At 43.2% G+C, this 21,868-nt stretch overlaps 1 protein-coding gene across 3 annotated transcripts in view; it reads right to left on the reverse strand.

Annotated features, from left to right (window-relative positions):
* LOC143773299 (hepatic lectin-like) overlaps positions 1-20,131 on the reverse strand; it is a 52,274-nt gene extending 32,143 nt beyond the window's left edge. Inside the window, exons 1-4 of one of the 3 annotated variants that reach the window (XM_077260781.1) lie at positions 20,080-20,131; positions 12,489-12,596; positions 8,648-8,710; positions 8,056-8,103 (exon numbers count right to left, since the gene is read on the reverse strand). In XM_077260781.1, coding sequence (XP_077116896.1) covers positions 8,056-8,103; positions 8,648-8,710; positions 12,489-12,596; positions 20,080-20,101 — 241 coding nt within the window. In that variant the 5' untranslated portion in view covers positions 20,102-20,131. Of the gene's footprint in view, positions 1-8,055; positions 8,104-8,647; positions 8,711-12,488; positions 12,597-14,523; positions 14,544-20,079 lie in introns of those variants that run through there. The other 2 variants (XM_077260782.1, XM_077260783.1) reach the window with 2 other exon arrangements.
* Between the last annotated feature and the right edge of the window lie 1,737 nt (positions 20,132-21,868).

A 21,868-nucleotide genomic window follows, 5' to 3' on the forward strand; every position in this document is an offset into this window, starting at 1 on the left:
ATAGAGATGTGTGTCCAAGGTCTCTTCGGGACAGGCAAGGGCAAGAGCAACCCGCTGGCACGAGAACAGCAAGGCTTAGCTCGAGCACAAATACCACAGGACTGCACAAATGACCGCACATCTCTTGACAAGGAAGGCCACCAAAAGGACCTGGCCACCAGATCTCTAGTGCCAAAAATTCCCGGGTGCCCTGCCAACACAGAGGAATGAACCTCGGAAATGACTCTGCTGGTCCATTTAGCAGGCACAAACAATCTGTCAGGTGGACAAGAGTCAGGCCTACCAGCCTGAAATCTCTGCAACACACGTCGCAGATCTGGAGAAATAGCTGACAGGATAACTCCTTCCTTAAGAATACCCACAGGTTCAGCGACTCCAGGAGCATCAGGCACAAAGCTCCTAGACAGAGCATCGGCCTTCACATTCTTAGAACCTGGTAAATATGAAACCACAAAGTCAAAACGGGAGAAAAACAATGACCAGCGGGCCTGTCTAGGATTCAGGCGTTTAGCAGACTCGAGGTACATCAGATTTTTGTGATCAGTCAAGACCACCACACGATGCTTAGCACCCTCGAGCCAATGACGCCACTCCTCAAATGCCCACTTCATGGCCAACAACTCCCGATTGCCCACATCATAATTTCGCTCAGCCGGCGAAAACTTCCTAGAGAAAAAGGCACAAGGTCTCATAGTAGCACAACCAGGGCTTCTCTGCGACAAAACGGCCCCTGCCCCAATCTCCGAAGCATCCACTTCAACCTGAAAGGGAAGTGAGACATCAGGCTGGCACAAAACAGGCGCTGAAGTAAACCGGCGCTTCAACTCCTGGAAAGCCTCCACGGCAGCAGGAGCCCAGTTAGCCACATCAGAGCCTTTCTTGGTCATATCCGTCAACGGTTTAACAACGCTAGAAAAATTAGCGATAAAACGACGGTAGAAGTTAGCAAAACCCAAGAACTTCTGAAGACTCTTAACTGACGAGGGTTGAGTCCAATCATGAATAGCTCGAACCTTGACTGGGTCCATCTCCACAGCAGAAGGGGAAAAAATGAACCCTAAAAAGGGAACCTTCTGTACACCAAAGAGACACTTTGAGCCTTTAACAAACAAAGAATTTTCACGCAAAATCTTGAAAACCATCCTGACCTGCTCCACATGCGAGTCCCAATCATCAGAAAAAACCAGAATATCATCCAGATAAACGATCAAAAATTTATCCAGATACTTCCGGAAAATGTCATGCATAAAGGACTGAAAAACTGAAGGTGCATTAGAGAGCCCAAATGGCATCACCAAGTACTCAAAATGACCTTCGGGCGTATTGAATGCGGTTTTCCATTCATCTCCTTGCTTAATGCGCACAAGGTTATACGCACCACGAAGGTCTATCTTGGTGAACCACTTGGCACCTTTAATCCGGGCAAACAAGTCTGACAACAACGGCAAAGGATACTGAAATTTGACAGTGATCTTATTTAAAAGCCGATAGTCAATACAAGGCCTCAAAGATCCGTCTTTTTTAGCCACAAAAAAGAATCCCGCACCAAGAGGGGAAGAAGAAGGACGGATATGCCCCTTCTCCAGAGACTCCTTGATATATGAACGCATCGCGGTATGTTCAGGTACCGACAGATTAAACAGTCTTCCCTTAGGAAACTTACTGCCTGGAATCAAATCTATTGCACAGTCACATTCCCTATGAGGAGGCAATGCACTTGACCTAGACTCGCTGAAGACATCCTGATAATCAGACAAATACGCCGGAACTTCCGAAGGCGTAGAAGTAGCAATAGACACGGGCAGGGAATCTCCATGAATTCCATGACAGCCCCAACTTGACACTGACATTGCCTTCCAGTCCAAGACTGGATTATGGGTCTGTAACCATGGCAACCCCAAAACAACCAAATCATGCATTTTATGCAGAACAAGAAAACGTATCACCTCCCGATGTTCAGGAGTCATGCACATGGTAACCTGTGTCCAAAACTGCGGTTTATTTTCTGCCAATGGCGTAGCGTCAATACCCCTAAGAGGGATAGGATTTTCTAATGGCTCAAGAACAAAACCGCAGCGCTTGGCAAATGACAGATCCATAAGACTCAGGGCAGCACCTGAATCTACAAACGCCATGACAGGATACGATGACAGTGAGCAAATCAAAGTTACAGATAGAATGAACTTAGGTTGCAAATTACCAATAGCGACAGGACTAACAACCTTAGTAAGACGCTTAGAGCATGCTGAGATAACATGTGCAGAATCACCACAGTAGTAACACAAGCCATTCTGGTGTCTATGAATTTTCCGCTCATTTCTAGTCAGGATTCTATCACATTGCATTAAATCAGGTGCCTGTTCAGATAACACCATGAGGGAATTTGCGGTTTTGCGCTCCCGCAACCGCCGGTCAATTTGAATTGCCAGGGCCATGGAATCATTCAGACCTGTGGGAATGGGAAAACCCACCATCACATTCTCAATGGCTTCAGAAAGGCCATTTCTAAAATTTGCAGCCAATGCACACTCGTTCCACTGGGTCAGCACGGACCATTTCCGAAATTTTTGGCAATACACCTCAGCCTCGTCCTGACCCTGAGACATAGCCAGCAAGGCTTTTTCTGCCTGAATCTCAAGATTGGGCTCCTCATAAAGCAAACCGAGCGCCAGAAAAAACGCATCAATATCAGCCAATGCCGGATCTCCTGGCGCCAGCGAGAAAGCCCAATCCTGAGGGTCGCCCCGTAAAAAAGAAATAACAATTTTCAATTGCTGAGCGGAGTCTCCAGAGGAACAGGGTCTCAGGGACAAAAACAATTTACAATTATTCCTGAAATTTCTAAACTTAAATCGATCTCCGGAAAACAGTTCAGGAATCGGTATCTTAGGTTCTAACCTAGGATTTCTGGTAACATAATCTTGTATGCCCTGCACACGAGCAGCAAGCTGGTCCACACTTGTAATCAAGGTCTGGACATTCATGTCTGCAGCAATCACAAGCCACTCAGAGGTAAAGGGGAAAAGAAAAAAAAAATGAGAGAGAGAAAAAAAAAAACTCAGAGCTTTCTTTCTTATAATCCCACTTCTGCAATGCATTTAACATTTAATACTGGCCTGGCAAACTGTTATGACCCCAATGGCGAGGGTCTCAGAGATATCAGCAAGTCTGCGAAGTACAAAAATCCAGCTCATAGGGCAGTGGTAACTGGGTTGACCATATATCTACTCCTAACGCCAACCCTAGAAGTAGCCGGGGAACATGCCTACGTTGGTCGCTAGATGTCTCGCGCCAGCCGGAGAGCTAACTACCCCTAGAAGAGGAAAACAAAGACCTCTCTTGCCTCCAGAGAAAGGACCCCAAAAGTAGGATACGAGCCCCCCACAAATAATAACGGTGAGGTAAGAGGAAATGACAAACACAGAGATGAACTAGGTTTAGCACAGAGAGGCCCACTTACTAATAGCAGAATATAGTAAGATAACTTATATGGTCAACAAAAACCCTATCAAAAAATCCACGCTGGAGATTCAAGAACCCCCGAACCGTCTAACGGCCCGGGGGGAGAACACCAGCCGCCCTAGAGCTTCCAGCAGGGTCAGGATACGGATTATATACAAGCTGGACAAAAATAGCAAACAAAAACAAATTGCAAAAAGCAAAAAAAAGAGACTTAGCTTAATGAAGCAGGAACCAGGATCAGTGGACAAGAGCACTACAGATTAGCTCTGATATCAACGTTGCCAGGCATTGAACTGAAGGTCCAGGGAGCTTATATAGCAACACCCCTGACCTAACGACCCAGGTGAGCATAAAAGGAATGACAGACATACCCAGAGTCAAATCCCTAGTAGCCACTAGAGGGAGCCAAAAAGTAAATTCACAACACAGTGCCTAGTAAAAGGCTGTAAAGACACAGATGATTGGCCTCGGGGAGACCAAAACATCCAACACCGCGGAGACACCATCACGTGTTTCTCAACGCAGTGATCCAGAACACTGCCCCCATCCCTTATGGGAAATATGCAAATGCATGTAGGATATCTGCGGAGACACCATCACGTGTTTCTCAACGCAAGCAGTGAATAGCCAGGCCTTTCCCCGGGAAGGAACAACCACGGGGAGGGCAGCATCCAATAAAGGAAATAGCCAGATTCCTACTCCACACTGATGAGGTGCAAAAACCCCGAAACAGCTGTCTGTGTATGGATACCATGCTTGGCATAGGTGGTTTTCCTGTATTGGATGTTTTCATGTGGTTGTTCCTTCCCGGGGAAAGGCCTGGCTATTCACTGCTTGCGTTGAGAAACACGTGATGGTGTCTCCGCAGATATCCTACATGCATTTGCATATTTCCCATAAGGGATGGGGGCAGTGTTCTGGATCACTGCGTTGAGAAACACGTGATGGTGTCTCCGCAGTGTTGGATGTTTTGGTCTCCCCGAGGCCAATCATCTGTGCCTTTACAGCCTTTTACTAGGCACTGCTCCTAATAGCCAGATTCCTACTCCACACTGATGAGGGGCAAACACCCCGAAACAGCTGTCTGTGGATGGATACCATGCTTGGCATAGGTGGTTTTCCTGTATTGGATGTTTTCCTTTATTGGATGCTGCCCTTCCCGTGGTTGTTCCTTCCCGGGGAAAGGCCTGGCTATTCACTGCTTGCGTTGAGAAACACGTGATGGTGTCTCCGCAGATATCCTACATGCATCAACCAAAACCTGATCCCAGGTCTCTTCTATACGTTCCCAGATACAGTTGACCCTACTCTGTATTTTCTTCCGAAAATTCACAAGAATGCCATCACACCTACAGGTAGGTCTATAGTGTCTGGGATGTGTGCTTTAATGGAGAATACATGTAAATACATCGAGATTACCTACTTGTGATGTTGAGTCCTCGTATACATGTATAAAACATCAAGATGGCCTACAAGCAGTCTCCTATTTTCTACAGATAAAAAATCTTGATCAAACACATGCGGATTTTCTGGTTCAATTGTTGGTGTTGACCCTGTGCCGTAACTTTTTACCTTCAATGGTGCCTATGTCCTACAGCTCCAGGGTACAGCTATGGGGGCAACATGTGCTCAGGCATATGCGAACCTGTCCCTGGGGCTGTAGGAAACAGACCTTTTTCTTTCAGAATCACTGTGTGTCATATTTTGGGCACGTTACATTGATTATATTTCTTGAATTTGGCATTGTACTTCAATGGTCGGAACTACAATCTTTTTTTGATCTACTTAATGATAATGATGACTCAATCTTCGCCTTACATGTAAATATCATAAAATGTGTATTGATTTTCAGAGGTCCTCCACAACCAAAATGCAAGAGGGCCAGGTTAGTCAGTCTGGACCTGTGACTTGGTCAGAAGCAGCAGGGAAGCGGGCACTACCTGCAGTTGCAGCAGATGTGGCTGCTGTCACGTGCACTGGTAGTGCCAGGGCCTCTCGGATGTCAGACGGCTTCCTCCCTTCCAACCAAGTAGCTGCTGGGTCAGATGGAGGCCAGGACCAAAGCCCTGGGGAACTGACAGAAGACGTGTTGGTCTCATCTATTTTGGCCACTTCTAGTCAGTGACTTCAGGCAGAGTTGGAAACTGACGACAGCCTGAAAGCTCTCAAGGAGCAGGCAGCACACCCTCCCTCTGACTTAGACCTTGAGGGGGTGGTTGGGATCAAGGACAGCTGTACCATGTAACGGTTCAACAGAGTTCACTGAAGACACAGCCTAGGGAACAACAGTTAGTGGTACCGTGTTCAATCAGGGCACAGTTGTTGTGGATTGTAAACGAGATTCCGATGGCTGGACATCTAGAGATCACTAATACTAAGGCAAGACTAGCCCAGATTTCTACTAGCCAAGGATGGAGGTTGATGTGGCTGTCTACTGCTGTTTATGCTACACATTTCAGAGGGTGGAAAAGGCGGGGTCGTGCCCCAAAGCCCGACTGGTAACTCTGCCCATTATTGAAGAGCGGTAACTGTGGATCTGGTTGGACTGATGTCCACACCCAGCAGCTCCGTGAAATGCTTCATACAGATGGAAGTAGACTGTGGACTATGCCACTAGGTACTCGGAAGAGATAGATTTTCATCCATTTGGGCCGAAAGGTGGCCACCGCCTTTCTGGAGATTATATCCTGAATGGGTTTTCCCCAGGAAATTATCACTAACCAGGTAACCAGCCAGTACCACCCACAGACTAAAGGCTGGTGGGAACAGTTCAATGGAACCCTGAAGCAGATGCTAAGATGTTGATCGACTTCCACAGGTGTGACTGGGAGCAGTACTTCCCACACTTACTATTTGCCTAAAGGGAGATTCCACAGGCCTCTACAGGATCTTCCCTCTTTGAGCTGAGATGCAGGCCTTGGTGCAGCTGATGCACGATAATATGACGTGAGCTCAGGCCAACCAGAAGCAATGGTATGACCATAATGCTTGTGAGAGGACCTACCATGTGGGTCAAAAGGTGTGGGTACTTGTTCTGGTACCCCAGGACAAGCTTCAGGCGGTCTTGGAAGGTCCATACCTCGTGCACCAGTGGCTCAACGCCATAACATACCTTATCACCCTGGACCACGCACGGTGAAGGCAGAAGGCATTCCAAGTGAACATGATGAAAGCACATCATGAACTAGAGGCCTGCACCCTCCACATACACAATGTGCTGGAAGAAGGTGAAGGGGAGACCCTCCTGGATATGCTTGCCCAGGCTAGGGCGGGTGGGACCATCAAGGATGTTAAGGTTTGAAACCAGCTCTTGTCAGACCAACGGTTCCAGCTGTGAGTAACTTACACCCCTTTGTTCAGCAACAAGCCCAGAAGGACAGAGTCAGCTGTCCATCACGTTGATGCCGGGGATCACCCTCCAATCTGGCGTTCAGTATATCAAATGTCCTTAGATATGCAGCAGCACATGCGCCAGGAGATTGATTTGATGCTGAAGCTGGGGGTCATCCAAACATCCAGCAGTGCTTGAGCCTCACCCGTAGTGTTTGTACCATAGAAATATCAGACAACCCGGTTCTGTGTGGAATACAGGGGGCTCAACGCTGTCACAGTCACAGATGCGTACCCTCATAGATTCAAACTTCTTATCATTGGTGGGATTTGAACCCAGGACCCTATTTTGGCAGCACAGTGGCTCAGTGGTTAGCACTGCAGCCTTGCAGAGCTGGGGTCCTGAGTTCAAATCCCACCAAGGACAACATCTGCAAGGTGTTTGTTTGTTCTCTCCATGTTTGCATGTGTTTCCTCCGGGTACTTTAGTTTCCTTCCACATTTTAGAGGCATGCCAATAGGGATTGCAGTTTGAGAGCACCATTGGGGACAGTGATGATAATGTATGTATGTAAAACATTGTGGAATAGGATAGCGCTAAGTTAAAAGATCATAATAATAATAATAATAAACGAAATCCTGCAGACAGTTTCCCTTTAAAGGGGGGCTACCTGGCCTTTAAAAAAAATAAAAACGGCACCATATGTTATGAAAAAATACTCTGCTCTCCAGTTCAGTGCAGAAGCTCCAGTTGATAACCAAGTCTCTGACTACCAGCAGCTGACACCGGACCACTGCAGTCAATTAGTGGCCTCTGCAGTCATGTGTCCTGCACTAATGAGAAAGAGAATTTTTCTTAGCATTTCAGGAATCCTTTACTTTCAATGGGTTTCGGGTTTAAGTGGACGTTCGAGTATTGTTCTTTTTTCGTGCTGAACTTTTTAAAAAGGTCAGGAACCGGAACCCGAACTCTCACCGATCTCCTCATCCCCAGTAAGCAGTTATGCTGGTCGTATACCAAGTGCCAGCTGTTTGTAAAAAGATGGGTTAAGCAACAGAGTAATTGAAGAGGTGAGTATTTTTTTTATTATTTTTTACTTTAGCTGTTTTTATGTTTTTTCATAGGTCAGATAACAACTTAAAAAATGGAGCTTTTCACATATGTTAATGTCTATTTTCCGATGGTTGTCAGGAACCTCCTTTTTCTAGTGTTGTATGCCTGACACATTGACAAGTCTCTCTTTTGTACGTTTTGTTTCTTACTTTTTGCATCTTGCTCCACATTTTTCATTTTTTCAATTAACGAATTAACTGCAAAAGAGGAAATGAACAACATCTTGTGGTTAAGTAAAAAAACATGTTGAGTCACTTATTTTACTCAATTTTTCTCTTGTAAAAGTAAAAAGGCATTAATCAATGCGTTCGTGCCAGTCCATTGGCACATAAAAGATCAATCTTGCCAATAAATTCCAACCCTCTGCTATTTTTTGCACTTTTGTTTTCGACACTTTTCAAACGGGGGGAAACCTGTGTGTGGTTCGCTACGCAAATAAGTTTTAATCAACATATAGAAATTTCAAAAGTCGAACAAAAAGACATAAACTCTATCCAGTAGAGGAGTGGCATCAAAAGTGGAAAAAAAATATCAAGCACGGGGTATACATATGACACAAATAATCACAACAGTCACAAGCAAAAGTCCTAACTGCACTAACAACTCCAGCTTAATTGTTACTTCCATAATGATTTACAAAAGATAAAAAAAATTCTTCAGAAAAAAAACAAAAAACATGACTAAAACAAGACAAAGGTCAGTATCTGGACACATTAGCACAGGAGGACAATGGCATCTTACCAGTGATGTTCACGCTGACCATGTCGTCCCTGCTGGCCAGAGCTTTCTGTTCTGGTTGGGAATCTAGTAAAGAAGATTAATTCAATAGAATATAATAACATTATTGGCTCCTGACAACTGGTCAGACGACTGCTTTAATTTTCTAACCCTGTTAATTAAACCCTTCACCCCCAAGTCTAATTTCACCTTCCCGATCAGGCCAAATTTTTCATTTTTGACTAGTGGCACTGTATATGGTAATAACTTTGGAATGCTTTAACATATCCCAGTGATTCTGAGATTGATTATTCCTGATTCTGACACATTTTACTTCATGTTACAGGTAAATTTTGGCCGATATGATTGGCATCTTTTTATGAAAATATCAAAAAAATGAAAATTTAGCAGTTTTCAAATTTTCTATTTTTATGTTCTTAAACTAGAGAGTTATATGGCGCAAAATTGTTAATACATAACATTTACCACATGTTTACTTTACATCAGCATTACTTTAGAAAAATGTGTTTTTTTCGTTAGGAAGTTAGAAGAGTTTATCAGCAGTGTTTCACTTTTCCAACAAAATTTACAAAACCATTTTTTTAGGGACCACATCACATATGAAATAACTTTGAGGGGCCTAGGTGACAGAAAATGCCCCAAAATAACACAATTTTAAAAACTGCACCCGCTCAAAGTGCTCAAAACCACATTCGAGAAGTTTGTTGACACTTTAAGGGCTTTACAATTAAAGCAATGTGGAAGAAAAAAATGAAAACTTTTAATTTTCCCCACAAAAATGTTGCTTTAGCCCCCAGACACTTTAACCAAACGTGGTCCTGTGTCTACCTCGAGGAGCAGATAAGTAAGCCGACTTTCCACAGGGGACAATTGGCTTTCCAAGCGTGGATTTTAGTGGATTGTTTTTTGGGAGTCATGTTACTTTTACAACACCTCTGAACTACTAGGAACATGGACAGCTACTATTTTTCTATTGGTCAGGTCTGAGTAGAGTCTTGTTTTCTTGTGGGATGAGATTAAGTTTTTTTGTTGTCATTTGGGGGTACATAGCATTTTGTATTGGCTTTTTATTCTAATTTTTGAGAAACAGATAAATAAAATGCAATTCAGTAATTTTTTTTTTTTGCGCCATTAACCCCTTCACCACGAAGCCTGTTTTCACCTTCCTGACCAGGCCAATTTTTACAATTCTGACCACTGTCAATTTATGAGGTCATAACTCTGGAAAGCTTCAAAAAATTCCACTGATTCTGAGAATGTTTTCTCGTGACATACTGTACTTCATGTTAGTGGTAAAATTTATTTGATATAACCTGTGCTTATTTGTGAAAAAATCAGAAATTTGGAGAAAATGTAGAAAATTTTGCAATTTTCAAACTTTTAATTTTTATGCCCTTAAATCAGAGACTCCTGTCACACAAAATACTTAAGAAATAACATTTCTCACATGTCTACTTTACATCAGCACAATTTTGAAACTTTTTTTTGTTAGGAAGTTATTAGGGTTAAAAGTTGACCAGCCATTTCTCATTTTTATAACAACATATGTAAAACCATTTTTTATGGACTACCTCACCCTCACATTTGAAGTGACTTTGAGGGGCTTATATGACAGAAAATACCCAAAAGTGACACCATTCTAAAAACTGCACCCCTCAAGGTGCTCAAAACCACATTCAAGAAGTTTATTAACCCTTCAGTTGCTGCACAGGAATTAATGGAATGTGGATGAAAAAACTAAGCATTTAACTTTCTTTCACAAACATTTTCCTTTAGACCTAATTTTTTTTTACTTTCGCAAGGATAAAAGGAGAAAATGGACCATACAGTTTGTTGTGCAATTTCTCATGAGTACGCTGATACCCCATATGTGGGGGAAAACCACTGTTTGGACACACAACAGGGCACAGAAGGGAAGGAGCGCCATTTCACTTTTTGAATGTAAAATTTGCTGGCAAAATTAGAGGACGCCTTGTCATGTTTGGAGAGCCCCTGATGTGAGTAAACAGTGGAAACACCCCACAAGTGACACCATTTTGGAAACTAAACACCTTAGGGAACTTGTCTAGATGTGTATTGAGCACCTTGAACCCACAGGTGCTTCACAGAAGTATATAACGTAGAGCCATAGAAATAAAAAAAATCACATTTTTCCCAAATAAATCTTTCTAGCTCCAAATTTTGCATTTTTATAAGGGTAACAGGAGAAATTTCTTAATACAATTGCTGTGCAATTTCTCTTGAGTATGCCGGTACCCCATATGTGGGGGAAAACTACTGTTTGGGTGCACGACAGGGCTTGAAAGGAAAGGAGCGCCATTTGACTTTTTGAATGTAAAATTTGCTGGAATAATTTGCAGACACCATGTTGCATTTGGAGAGGCCCTGATGTGCCTAAACAGTGGAAACCTCTAACAAGTGACATCATTTGAAAACTAGACCCCTTATGGAACTTATCTAGATGTGTATTGAGCACCTTGAATCCACAGGTGCTTCACAGAAGTTTATAACGTAGAGCTGTGGAAATAAAAAATCATATATCATCATATATCTTATTTTTTCTCCAAATTTTGCATTTTCATAAGGGTAACAGGAGAAATTGCTCCATACAATTTGTTGTGCAATTTCTCCTGAGTACGCAGATATCCAAAATGTGAAAGAATTGTTTGGACGCACGGCAGGGCTTGAAAGGGAAGGAATGTAATGTAATCGGAAAAAAATAAATGTGCCCCTGCTGTGTACTGTGTAATGGCTGTGTCTGACTGTGCAGGAACATGGTCTGATTATACCACAGCTCCTGGGCAGGGGAGGACGCAAAAGAGTATACAGATATTACAGCATGGGATCACAGCTGATTATTATTTCTGTGCTTTGTAGGCAATGTTTTACCTCAAAGAAAGAATAATCTGTGATCCTGTTCCGTAATGTCTGTATACTCTCTATTGCTCCCCCCCTGCCCAGGAGCTGTGGTATGATCAGACCATGTTCCTGTACGGTCAGACACGGCCATTACACAGTACACAGCAGGGGCACATTTATAAGATTATCTCAGCACAGGAACATATTATGTAAAAACATTAAATTGAGGAAAATATTGTTATTCCAAGATCTATTGATTAAAATTTTGAATAAAATTAACTTTGTTTGTGGGAAAACCCCTTTAAGGAAATCAGCACTCATTCCAATATAGAAGGTGGTGGGAAAAGTCAAGAGACTTGACAGTCACGCTCTATGTTTTTGGGTTTCCGTTTCATCTGAAGACGTATGTCACATGATCTTCCTTATTCGCTTCAATTAAAGTATAGCTAGCTAGCACTGACTACACACAACCCAGGACCCTAGGGGCCACCAACATCCAAGCAGAAAAAGGCTTTTTTGTGTTTACAAGACAATAATCCATTGGCACCCTAATATTTCATTGTAGCACAGCAAGTGGTTAAGAGAAGGATGACTCCTCCTTCTGTCTAACCGCCTAGAGGCCATGATCACTTGTGTCAATGGCATCTTAGGGGTTCAATAGCTAAAATAATCAGTAGCATTGGAGGTTTCCTTCTCTCCTCAGGATCAGAGTTATCGCTAATCCCAGTTATTGCAGAAGACTGACATCTACAATATATGGGCTGTCTCTCCCTGAGGACGGTGCAGACGCAGATCCCATACCTACACAATCCCTGTCTCCATGTTACATGTTTTGCTTTGTGGCCCTTATTTTTAAAGTTACACCTCGAATATGACCTAAGTGGAGAGGTTCATGTACAAATAGCATAGTTAGGCATTGGATAGCGTACAGATAAATACACTACATATAATCTATGACAATGAATGAACAAAAAACGTTACTGACTTTTAGAATGGACAGCTATGAAGAGAACAATAACCAGGATAAATGAAAGTGCCAGCAGTCCGTATGTGATGATCACCGGTCTTTCCTTAAAGTATGAACACATTCCTTCTGAAAAAGAACAGTTATAGGACATGAAAAGTGAGAGGACCAGGTGGACTTTGACTAATATAACACCATTATCAGTGCAGTTCAAACAACAATCACAAAAGGGCCTGGATGTGATTGTGAAATAAAGTTGTAAAAGCATCTGGCCGTACACTACCGATATTATACAACCAGAAAGACCATTTAATTCCATTTTATGTTCAACATCAGTTAATTTTTTCTAACACAAATGCTCAGGACACCTGCTGACTTGTGGCAGTTTTTGCTGACATGGATTTTTTTGGTTATTGTTAGGTGCTGACTAGTGATGAGCGAATACACTCGTTACTTGAGATTTCCCGAGCACGCTCGGGTGTCCTCCGAGTATTTTTTAGTGCTCGGAGATTTAGTTTTTATTGCCGCAGCTGAATGATTTACATCTGTTAGCCAGCATAAGTACATGTGGGGGTTGCCTGGTTGCTAGGGAATCCCCACATGTACTTATGCGGGCTACAAGATGTAAATCATTCAGCTGCGGCAATAAAAGCTAAATCTCTGAGCACTAAAAAATACTCGGAGGACCCCCAAGCGTGCTCGGGAAATCTCGAGTAACGAGTATATTCGCTCATCACTAGCTAGTGCTGATGTCATTCTGAAGGACATTCCATCAATAAAATCCAGGATAAGGTCACAGGGAGGGGCAGAGACTGATCAGCAATTTGTTGATTTTGTTGCCCCTGAGAAAGCGTTTGAGGAGGTGAAACATACGTTGGCCACTTGTATTAAGTCCTTCACTAATAACTCCTGCACTTTATATCAGAATAAAAACAAATCTATTTCTAGTGAGTGCCTTGGATTTCTCTTGATTATTTTTTTCTTATCCATTGTTTTAACTTATGTCATTGTTGTTCTCCTGAAGTTCTTTAAAGGGAACTTGTCACCCCCCAGTCGTTTGTAACTAAAAGAGCCACCTTGTACAGCACTAATGCTGCATTCTGTCAAAGGGGCTCTTTTAGTTCGGGTCCCTGCAAACGCTGAAATAATTGCTTTTATAATTTGTCCCTGATACCTTGAAATAGACCTGGGGGAGTGTCTTTTCCCCTGGACAGAAACACCTCCCAGCTGTCACTCAATACTCTGCGCGCCGGGCTCCGCCTCCTCTGCCTTCATTATCGTCCCACTGGGGCTCCTGGATTTACCGCTGTCACGATCCCTTAGCCGCGGCCAGCAGTTTGTCACAAAATCCACAGGGATTCCTGACCACTGTCACCAATATGTCACGGATTGGGGTGACTTTAGACCAACAGACGGCTATCACATGTGCAGGGGGGCTTATCTTAGTTATCCCTCCACTGCCACCATGTGATAAAAAAAAAACACACACAAGGCTATTGACCTCTTAGTTTACAGCAGGGGCTTATTCTGGGTATCCCACTGCTCTTCAATACACCATGAACTGCAGGGATTTATGTATCCCGCTTACAGTTCCACTTAACACTTGCAGCTCTCTGGCGCCCCCTTTACCCGCAGGTCAGATTAGGTACTGCACCTAGGGTAATTAGTCACCAGAAAGGCTGCCTGCTATGTACGGGCTATTGGGCACGCTGCAGCGACGCGATAAACTACTCCCGCTCAGGCAGGAACAATAATTATCAAGCCGCAGTCGCTACAGTGACACCCAAAGGCCTGCACAGTACACGGTATTACTGCCACCAGCTTCGATTAAACGGGTCCGAAGCTAACCCAAAACAGTAGCGTAAATTCCCTTCAGAAGCCTTAGGGTACGTTTTTAGAGCATGGAGAAAGAACTGGCATGAAATAATATACCCCACAAAATGTAGGCAGTGCTTTATCAAAATATTTTACAAAGATGTAACAAATGAGACAATTGTAAATATGTACAAGGTAATTATAACATAAAGGGGATTAAAGGAGAAAAGATAACACTCACATATTCTCAGTTCATTGCATTGCAGGCAACCATACGTCCCAGCTCATTGGACGTGCTCAGGGCTCTCCAGGAAAAAAGACAAGAAGACCTGCTGGGGAGCCTGCCACAAACTTAAAACCTGCAGCTAGTGACATCACAGAAAGGCTGGCTTATTCAGACCCTCCTCTCTCTACATTCTGAGTACTTCAACCTTAAATTTATCTACTTTCTATAACTTCGCTACACAACATGTCATAGTCGTAACAAACCCAGCATTCATCTCGGATTATCGTGGGCATTCCAATGAGATCAAATATGCCCTGTCTGGGATACATATTTACAGAGAAATCCCTACTTCTTCACCAGATGGAGTTAGACGCCCGTGTTTAGAGTGATGGGTAGGTCCACCGAGTGGAAGTAAGAATATGTAGTTTTGTGCTCTTAACTTAGATGGTTTGCTTAATATCTTACAAAAACCAAACAAAGAACTTTCATGGATTCTAGAAGTTTCTCATCCAGTTAAAGCTGGTCACTTTCCACTACAGGAAATGCCGGTCGTAAATACCTTGGTGAGGGGGATGAAAGCTTGTGAGCTGAAAGTCAGGAATTTGCAGCTACAAGCTGTTGCAGAGACACTCCAAGAGGGGGGGCTTAGCCCACAGCATGCTAGCAAGAGAACTAAACTTATATGATATTTCATACCATATCGTGACAACCGCCTTGTCAGTGACCACCGCGGTGTGTCCCTCGCTTCCCAGATGACCTTCCGCGGTCGGAGCAGCAGCCGCAACAGCGACCACTTTGAGGAAGTGAACATGCAATAGTCGCCCATGTGTTCTGCTGCGGCCCCGGCGCCTGCGCTGTAAGTTTTTTTCGGGCATGCGCAGTTTGCGCTGCTCTTTTAGTTAAAAATGCCTGGGGGGGGGGTGACAGGTTCCCTTTAATCTGATTTATGACCACATCAAAGTTCAGCTTCACTTTGATGTGGCCATAAACGAGCCTGGAGAACTTCAGGAGAAGAAAGAGAAAAGTAACAAACATTGTGATAGACAAGATTAGAGACTGTGAAAGCTAAATTATTTATTATTTGTAATAATGTGTAGTCTAAAATACATGCATTTTTTATCACGAAAAACCCCACATCCCTGAAAGTGTTTATTTTCTTTAAAGGGGTTTTCAAATTTCAGAAAACCCTGTACCCCAACTACAGTTTATTTTAAAAAAAAACTACTTTACTCACCCCCCCCAGGTCCGGGGCTGAGTCCCCGCTGCTTCTTCAGATGTCAATTCTAATCTGTAGTGCTGACGTGATATCAACAGCTTTGCAGCCAATCAGTGAGTTCAGCTGCTCTGTGCGGCTCAGTTATTCGCTGCATCACTGTCATCATGTTGTCAATGCTGCAGACAGTAACAGACGGTAAATATACAGGTCAATTATAATATTGATTAAGTGCCTAGTCACCAGTCTGTTTTATGGTATTTTACACTTATACACTAGTATTTATATATTCATACGGTAATTAAATAAATCATCTAAGATGGGATTGTATGTTAATCCTATTTTTTCACTTTATATCATTAATCTCTCTATTAATTTATCAGCACTTAATTGTTTAATTGGGTGTCACTTATTACTCTCTTTATCACTTATTATACCTTAACATATTGTCATAGTTCACTCAGCGCTTTTAATTTTTCACTAATAGGTAATATTTGTTTGTATGATAATTTCATATTTTCACTTTAAACTATTCATTAGCACTCAACTGCTTATTTAGGTGTCACTTATTTCATCACACTTCTACTCAATGTTATAATTCTTCACATCTCATCTCCTATTAAATTGGATCATGTGATCTGGTCCTTTTAATTCTCTACACTTGTCCATTGTCATACCCCCTTCTTTGTTCGGTTTAAATAGTACATTCAGTATTGTGTACAATTGTCTTGGGCAATCTAGGATATTTTGGTGCTCATACAGAATGGGATTACCTGGGTAATTATCTTCTGGTGCATACTTGCGTCCAGACTGTGCACATGCATAGGGACCTCGGCCTCGGGCACTTCCGGTGGCGCTCGATAGATGGTGCACATGCGTTCCAGCGTGCGCTCCAGCGAGTGCTTCTCCAGAAGTGGATTTTACATGGGGCGCGAGGTACAGCGCATGCGCCGTCTGTTCCGATCAGCAACTCTGCATCGTCATCATACATCTCGCTCCCATTGGATTTTGGCCGCAAAAATAGGGCTCACTCTCCTCCCCTAGACACGCCCTCGGAAGAAGCTAGGGCGAAACGTACGTTGGGGTGAGGAGGGTCTCCAAGGCAGTCCACTGGCATTTATGTTGGCTCTGCTACTGCTGTGCTGTACCCCTACAGGTAATATATTTTAGGCGGCTAGGTATATTCATGCATTTAGTTGGAAATTATGTACTATTACCATTGTGGTTTATACTTGTCTTTTTCTGTTGTGGTTATTTGCACAGTAACATCGATAGGGATATGTGTCAGTGAGTGTTTTTTTCTGTTTTTGATATGGCACATAGATATTATTGATAATATACTGTTGCTATTGAATAGAATGGAAGGAAATATTCCTGGTCACTAGGCACTTAATCAATATTATAATTGAGCTGTATAATTACCATCTTTTGATAGAATATATTGCCATACTGTTTGGAGCCCCTCCTACTGGATGTCTTGATATGATTATGTTTTTTGTCATATAATTTTTTTTTTTAAATGCTTTAATAAATGTTGATAATTTTAATATTATGGTTCGCTTCTGTTTGACTACCTATTAGTAAGTCTTTTCCGTGGTTATATATTGGTGAAGTGGCATTGGTTACACTTAGGGACTTTTTCTGATTACAGACAGTAACAGACGCAGCGACAGAGACTCAGAGTTGGACCTGAGGTCAGTAAATAAAGCACAAGATTAAAAAAAAAAATTGCAGCTGAGAAACAGGGGGGTGTTAGAAACCAGAATTAATTTTTTTATGAAAAAGGGAGTTAAAGTCTACCCAAAAGGGCATGGTTTAAAAGTTGCAAATTTGTTTGGCACAGTTCGTCATCTTCCCATTATCTGAAAAATAATTTTATCCCAAATGATATTTATTTAGGCAAAAAAAATTGCAATGGAATGTGTGAATTGCCTTTAGGTCCCATGTTAGGGGGCTTCCTGACTCCCTTCTAAGAGATGATTGGTGAAAGAGGAGGATAGGACATGTTGAATTACAATGACATGGGCATGAGAAAGGCCAGTGACATACATAGAAATCATAGGTCCCCATAGCAAAAGTTCTAATTGGGCCCCCTAAACCTTAAAAAAAGACACACACAGTATCATGTACCCCCCAAACAGTATGATGTCCTATCAGTATAACTCACACTGAGTATGATGACCACCACAGCACCCTACTCTCTATGTCTACGTTCACATTTGCGGTCTGGGCCGCAGCGTCGGGCGCCGCAGCGTCGCCGCATGCGTCATGCGCCCCTATATTTAACATGGGGGCGCATGGACATGCGTTGCACTTGCGTTTTGCGACGCATGTGTCACTGCGGCGCATGCGTCCGGGCGCAGAGGACGCAGCAAGTTGCATTTTTGCTGCGTCCAAAATCAACCAAAAAAAGGACGCATGCGTCGCAAAACGCAGCGTTGTGCATGTGTTTTGCTGCGTTTTTGTTTGCGTTGTGCGTTGCGGCGCCGACGCTATGGCGCACAACGCAAATGTGAATGTAGCCTATGAAGGTCCCCCCACAGCCCACTGGCACAGAATAAGCACACTTCCCCAACTCACTAAGGGAGCCCCTACAGCCCCCCCACTCAAAATGGGAGCCCCACAGCCACCACTTCAGTATGATGGCGCCCACTGCCAGTCACATAGTGTGAAGGCCCCATCAGCCCCTCACACAGTATGATGGTCCCCACAACCATTAACCTAATATGATGGCCCCTCATGCAGTAAAATTGCCCCCACAGCCCCTGACATAGTACAATGGCTCCCACAACTCCCCACTCAGCATGAAAGCCCACACAGAAAGAGGAACCCCATAGCACAGTATAACAGCCCCCCATATAGAATGAAGGCCCCCACTCAGTATGAGAGCCCTCACAGTCCGTCACTCTGTATGAAGGCCCCCACAGCTCCTCACACAGTACAATGGCCCCAACAACTCCCCACTCAGCATGAAAGCCCACACAGAAAGAGGAACCCCATAGCACAGTATAACAGCCCCCCATATAGAATGAAGGCCCCCACTCAGTATGAGAGCCCCCACAGTCCGTCACTCTGTATGAAGGCCCCCACAGCTCCTCACACAGTACAATGGCCCCAACAACTCCCCACTCAGCATGATAGCCCACACAAAAAGAGGGTCCCCACAGCACCACACTCAGTATGGGAGCCCTCTTAGCCCCAGACAGCATGGGAGCCCTACTCAGGTTATGGTCCCCACAGCTCCTTACACAATATAATGGCCCTCACAGCCCCTCACACAGTATAACAACCCCCCACAAAGAATGAGTGCCCCCACTCAGTATGAGAGTCCCTATATCACCACACCCAGGATGGCATCCCCCAGAGCCCCTCACACAGTATAATGGCCCCCAAAACTGCCCGCCAATTATGATGGCCCACCACAGCCCCCTACATAGAATGAAGACCCCACAGCATATCAATTAGTATGATTGTTCCTTACTTAGTAACCAACTCAACTCAGTATTGTGTCCATCACAACTTCCCATTCAGTTTATTGGCCTCCACAAGCACCCCACTTAGCATAATGGCCCACTCGCTATAAGCTCCCCACTCAATATGATGCCAAGCAGAGCCCCTCACTTAACATGATGCCCTCAAATTTACTGGCAATTAAAAAGATCTCGCCCCATTCCCTCAGTGAACTGCTGCGGTCTTTTCAGTGTGAGTACGGAGGCTTCACATTAGAGTTGTAGTGATGTAATCGTGCCTGGAGTGAACAGAGTATCAGACTCACATGTGCAGGCTGAAAGGTGAAGCATTTGTCTCCCGTTCCACCATTGTATTCAACGGTATCCATGTCCTGAGGATGCGCATAAAGCTGAAATTGTGATGACGGGGAAGAGGGCCCAATGCCGAGCCGCAGCCGGGACCCTTGACTCATGAACCCCAAAGTGGCCGCTTCGGCTGTCACAATGGACGGTACACCCTTGCGAAAAGGCCAGGAGCATCGGTATTTTCTTGTTACTTCATCACTATATTGACATACTGACATATATATACTCACAGGCACTCGCAGGCTCATGTCCTCTAGAAGGACTTAAAGATAGCATAAAACATATTACAAATATACTTTTGGTAAATATAAAAACAAATGTTTGAAATAACCCCCCTTTCTAAACATAAATTTTTAAAAATTCACCGGTTTCACCACATCCGCAAAAGGTTGATCTATCAACATATTAAATAATTCCGCCTGTAGGGTAAATGCCGTAAAGAATCTAGAAACATAAATGGTGTAAAACTAAATGTAGTAAATGTGATTACTCTCTACTCTCTACATGTATATCATGATGAGGGTGAGGAAATAACAGCCATACCCGATCTCAGCTTGTCCATCATCCTTTCTTGCTGTTCTCTGTTCTCTGAGTCTACAAGTCATGTATCTAAATAAATTGCTGACTACACGCATTTACTGCTTTTATAATACAAGGAAACTGAATCAATAGGAAGTGATGAGGGGCAAAGAATTTGCTGGAACATAAGAAAATAACTTTTTTTTTCCTGTTCATTGGAAGTCACATATTTTCATAAAACCTGCAAGACAGGCCGATTTCTGGCCAACAGTATTTTATCTGGACCTTAGATGAATTTCTCAGCGCTGCGTGGTGTGTACTGTCACATGACTCATCTGAAAGGGTTAATCCCATCTTTATAAGTGGGTATTCTCCTATCGTGCTTGTAAATAAATGCAATTCTGCAATTTTCTTCTTATTATAACTTTCAGCTGTTCTTGAGATTTTTACACTTTTCTTTTCTTGTGCTTGAAGCTTGTTGCCTTAGAGACATTTAACATGGAGTGTGTGTAGCCTGATGCAATGTTTGAGTGTGCACCATGGAGTGAGTATGTGGAACATACAGTATGTACTGTAAGTTATACAACTTATCATCTAATGCTTTGTGTAACAAGCAACGTGTGTAACATTCTTTCATGAGTGTGTCACGCCAACCTAAGCGATCTGGGGGTAGAAGATCCCTGCGTATTGTTAATCACAGATCTTCCATTTAGCCTGTGTGTTTGGATCCCACATTAAATGAATTTGGCTTCCTTTGTTACTGAAGAGGTTAACGACCCCTTATACAGTTGTGGCCAAAAGTATTGACACCCCTGCAATTCTGTCAGATAATACTCAGTTTCTTCCTGAAAATGATTGCAAACACAAATTCTTTGGTATTATTATCTTTATTTAATTTGTCTTAAATGAAAAAACACAAAAAGAATTGTCCTAAAGCCAAATTGGATATAATTCCACACCAAACATAAAAAAGGGGGTGGACAAAAGTATTGGCACTGTTCGAAAAATCATGTGATGCTTCTCTAATTTGTGTAATTAACAGCACCTGTAACTTACCTGTGGCACCTAACAGGTGTTGGTAATAACTAAATCACACTTGCAGCCAGTTGACATGGATTAAAGTTGACTCAACCTCTGTCCTGTGTCCTTGTGTGTACCACATTGAGCATGGAGAAAAGAAAGAAGACCAAAGAACTGTCTGAGGACTTGAGAAACCAAATTGTGAGGAAGCCTGAGCAATCTCAAGGCTACAAGTCCATCTCCAAAGACCTGAATGTTCCTGTGTCTACCGTGCACAGTGTCATCAAGAAGTTTAAAGCCCATGGCACTGTGTCCCTAGATGTGGACGGAAAAGAAAAATTGACAAGAGATTTCAACGCAAGATTGTGCGGATGTTGGATAAAGAACCTCGACTAACATCCAAACAAGTTCAAGCTGCCCTGCAGTCCGAGGGTACAACAGTGTCAACCCGTACTATCCATCCGCGTCTGAATGAAAAGGGACTGTATGGTAGGAGACCCAGGAAGACCCCACTTCTTACCCCGAGACATAAAAAAGCCAGGCTGGAGTTTGCCAAAACTTACCTGAAAAAGCCTACTACGTTTTGGAAGAATGTTCTCTGGTCAGATGAGACAAAAGAAGAGCTTTTTGGGCAAAGGCATTAACATAGAGTTTGCAGGGGTGTCAATACTTTTGGCCACAACTGTAAATGTCCATCTCCAGTAGGTGTAAACTCCCAAAAATGATACATGGCAGAGATCAGGTTTAGTCTATTGATACATACGTCCAGACCCCGTTTTGCAGAGGGGTTTGG

This window comes from Ranitomeya variabilis, chromosome 5, assembly GCF_051348905.1.
Source record: "Ranitomeya variabilis isolate aRanVar5 chromosome 5, aRanVar5.hap1, whole genome shotgun sequence".
In the NCBI taxonomy this organism is placed as follows: Eukaryota; Metazoa; Chordata; class Amphibia; order Anura; family Dendrobatidae; genus Ranitomeya; species Ranitomeya variabilis.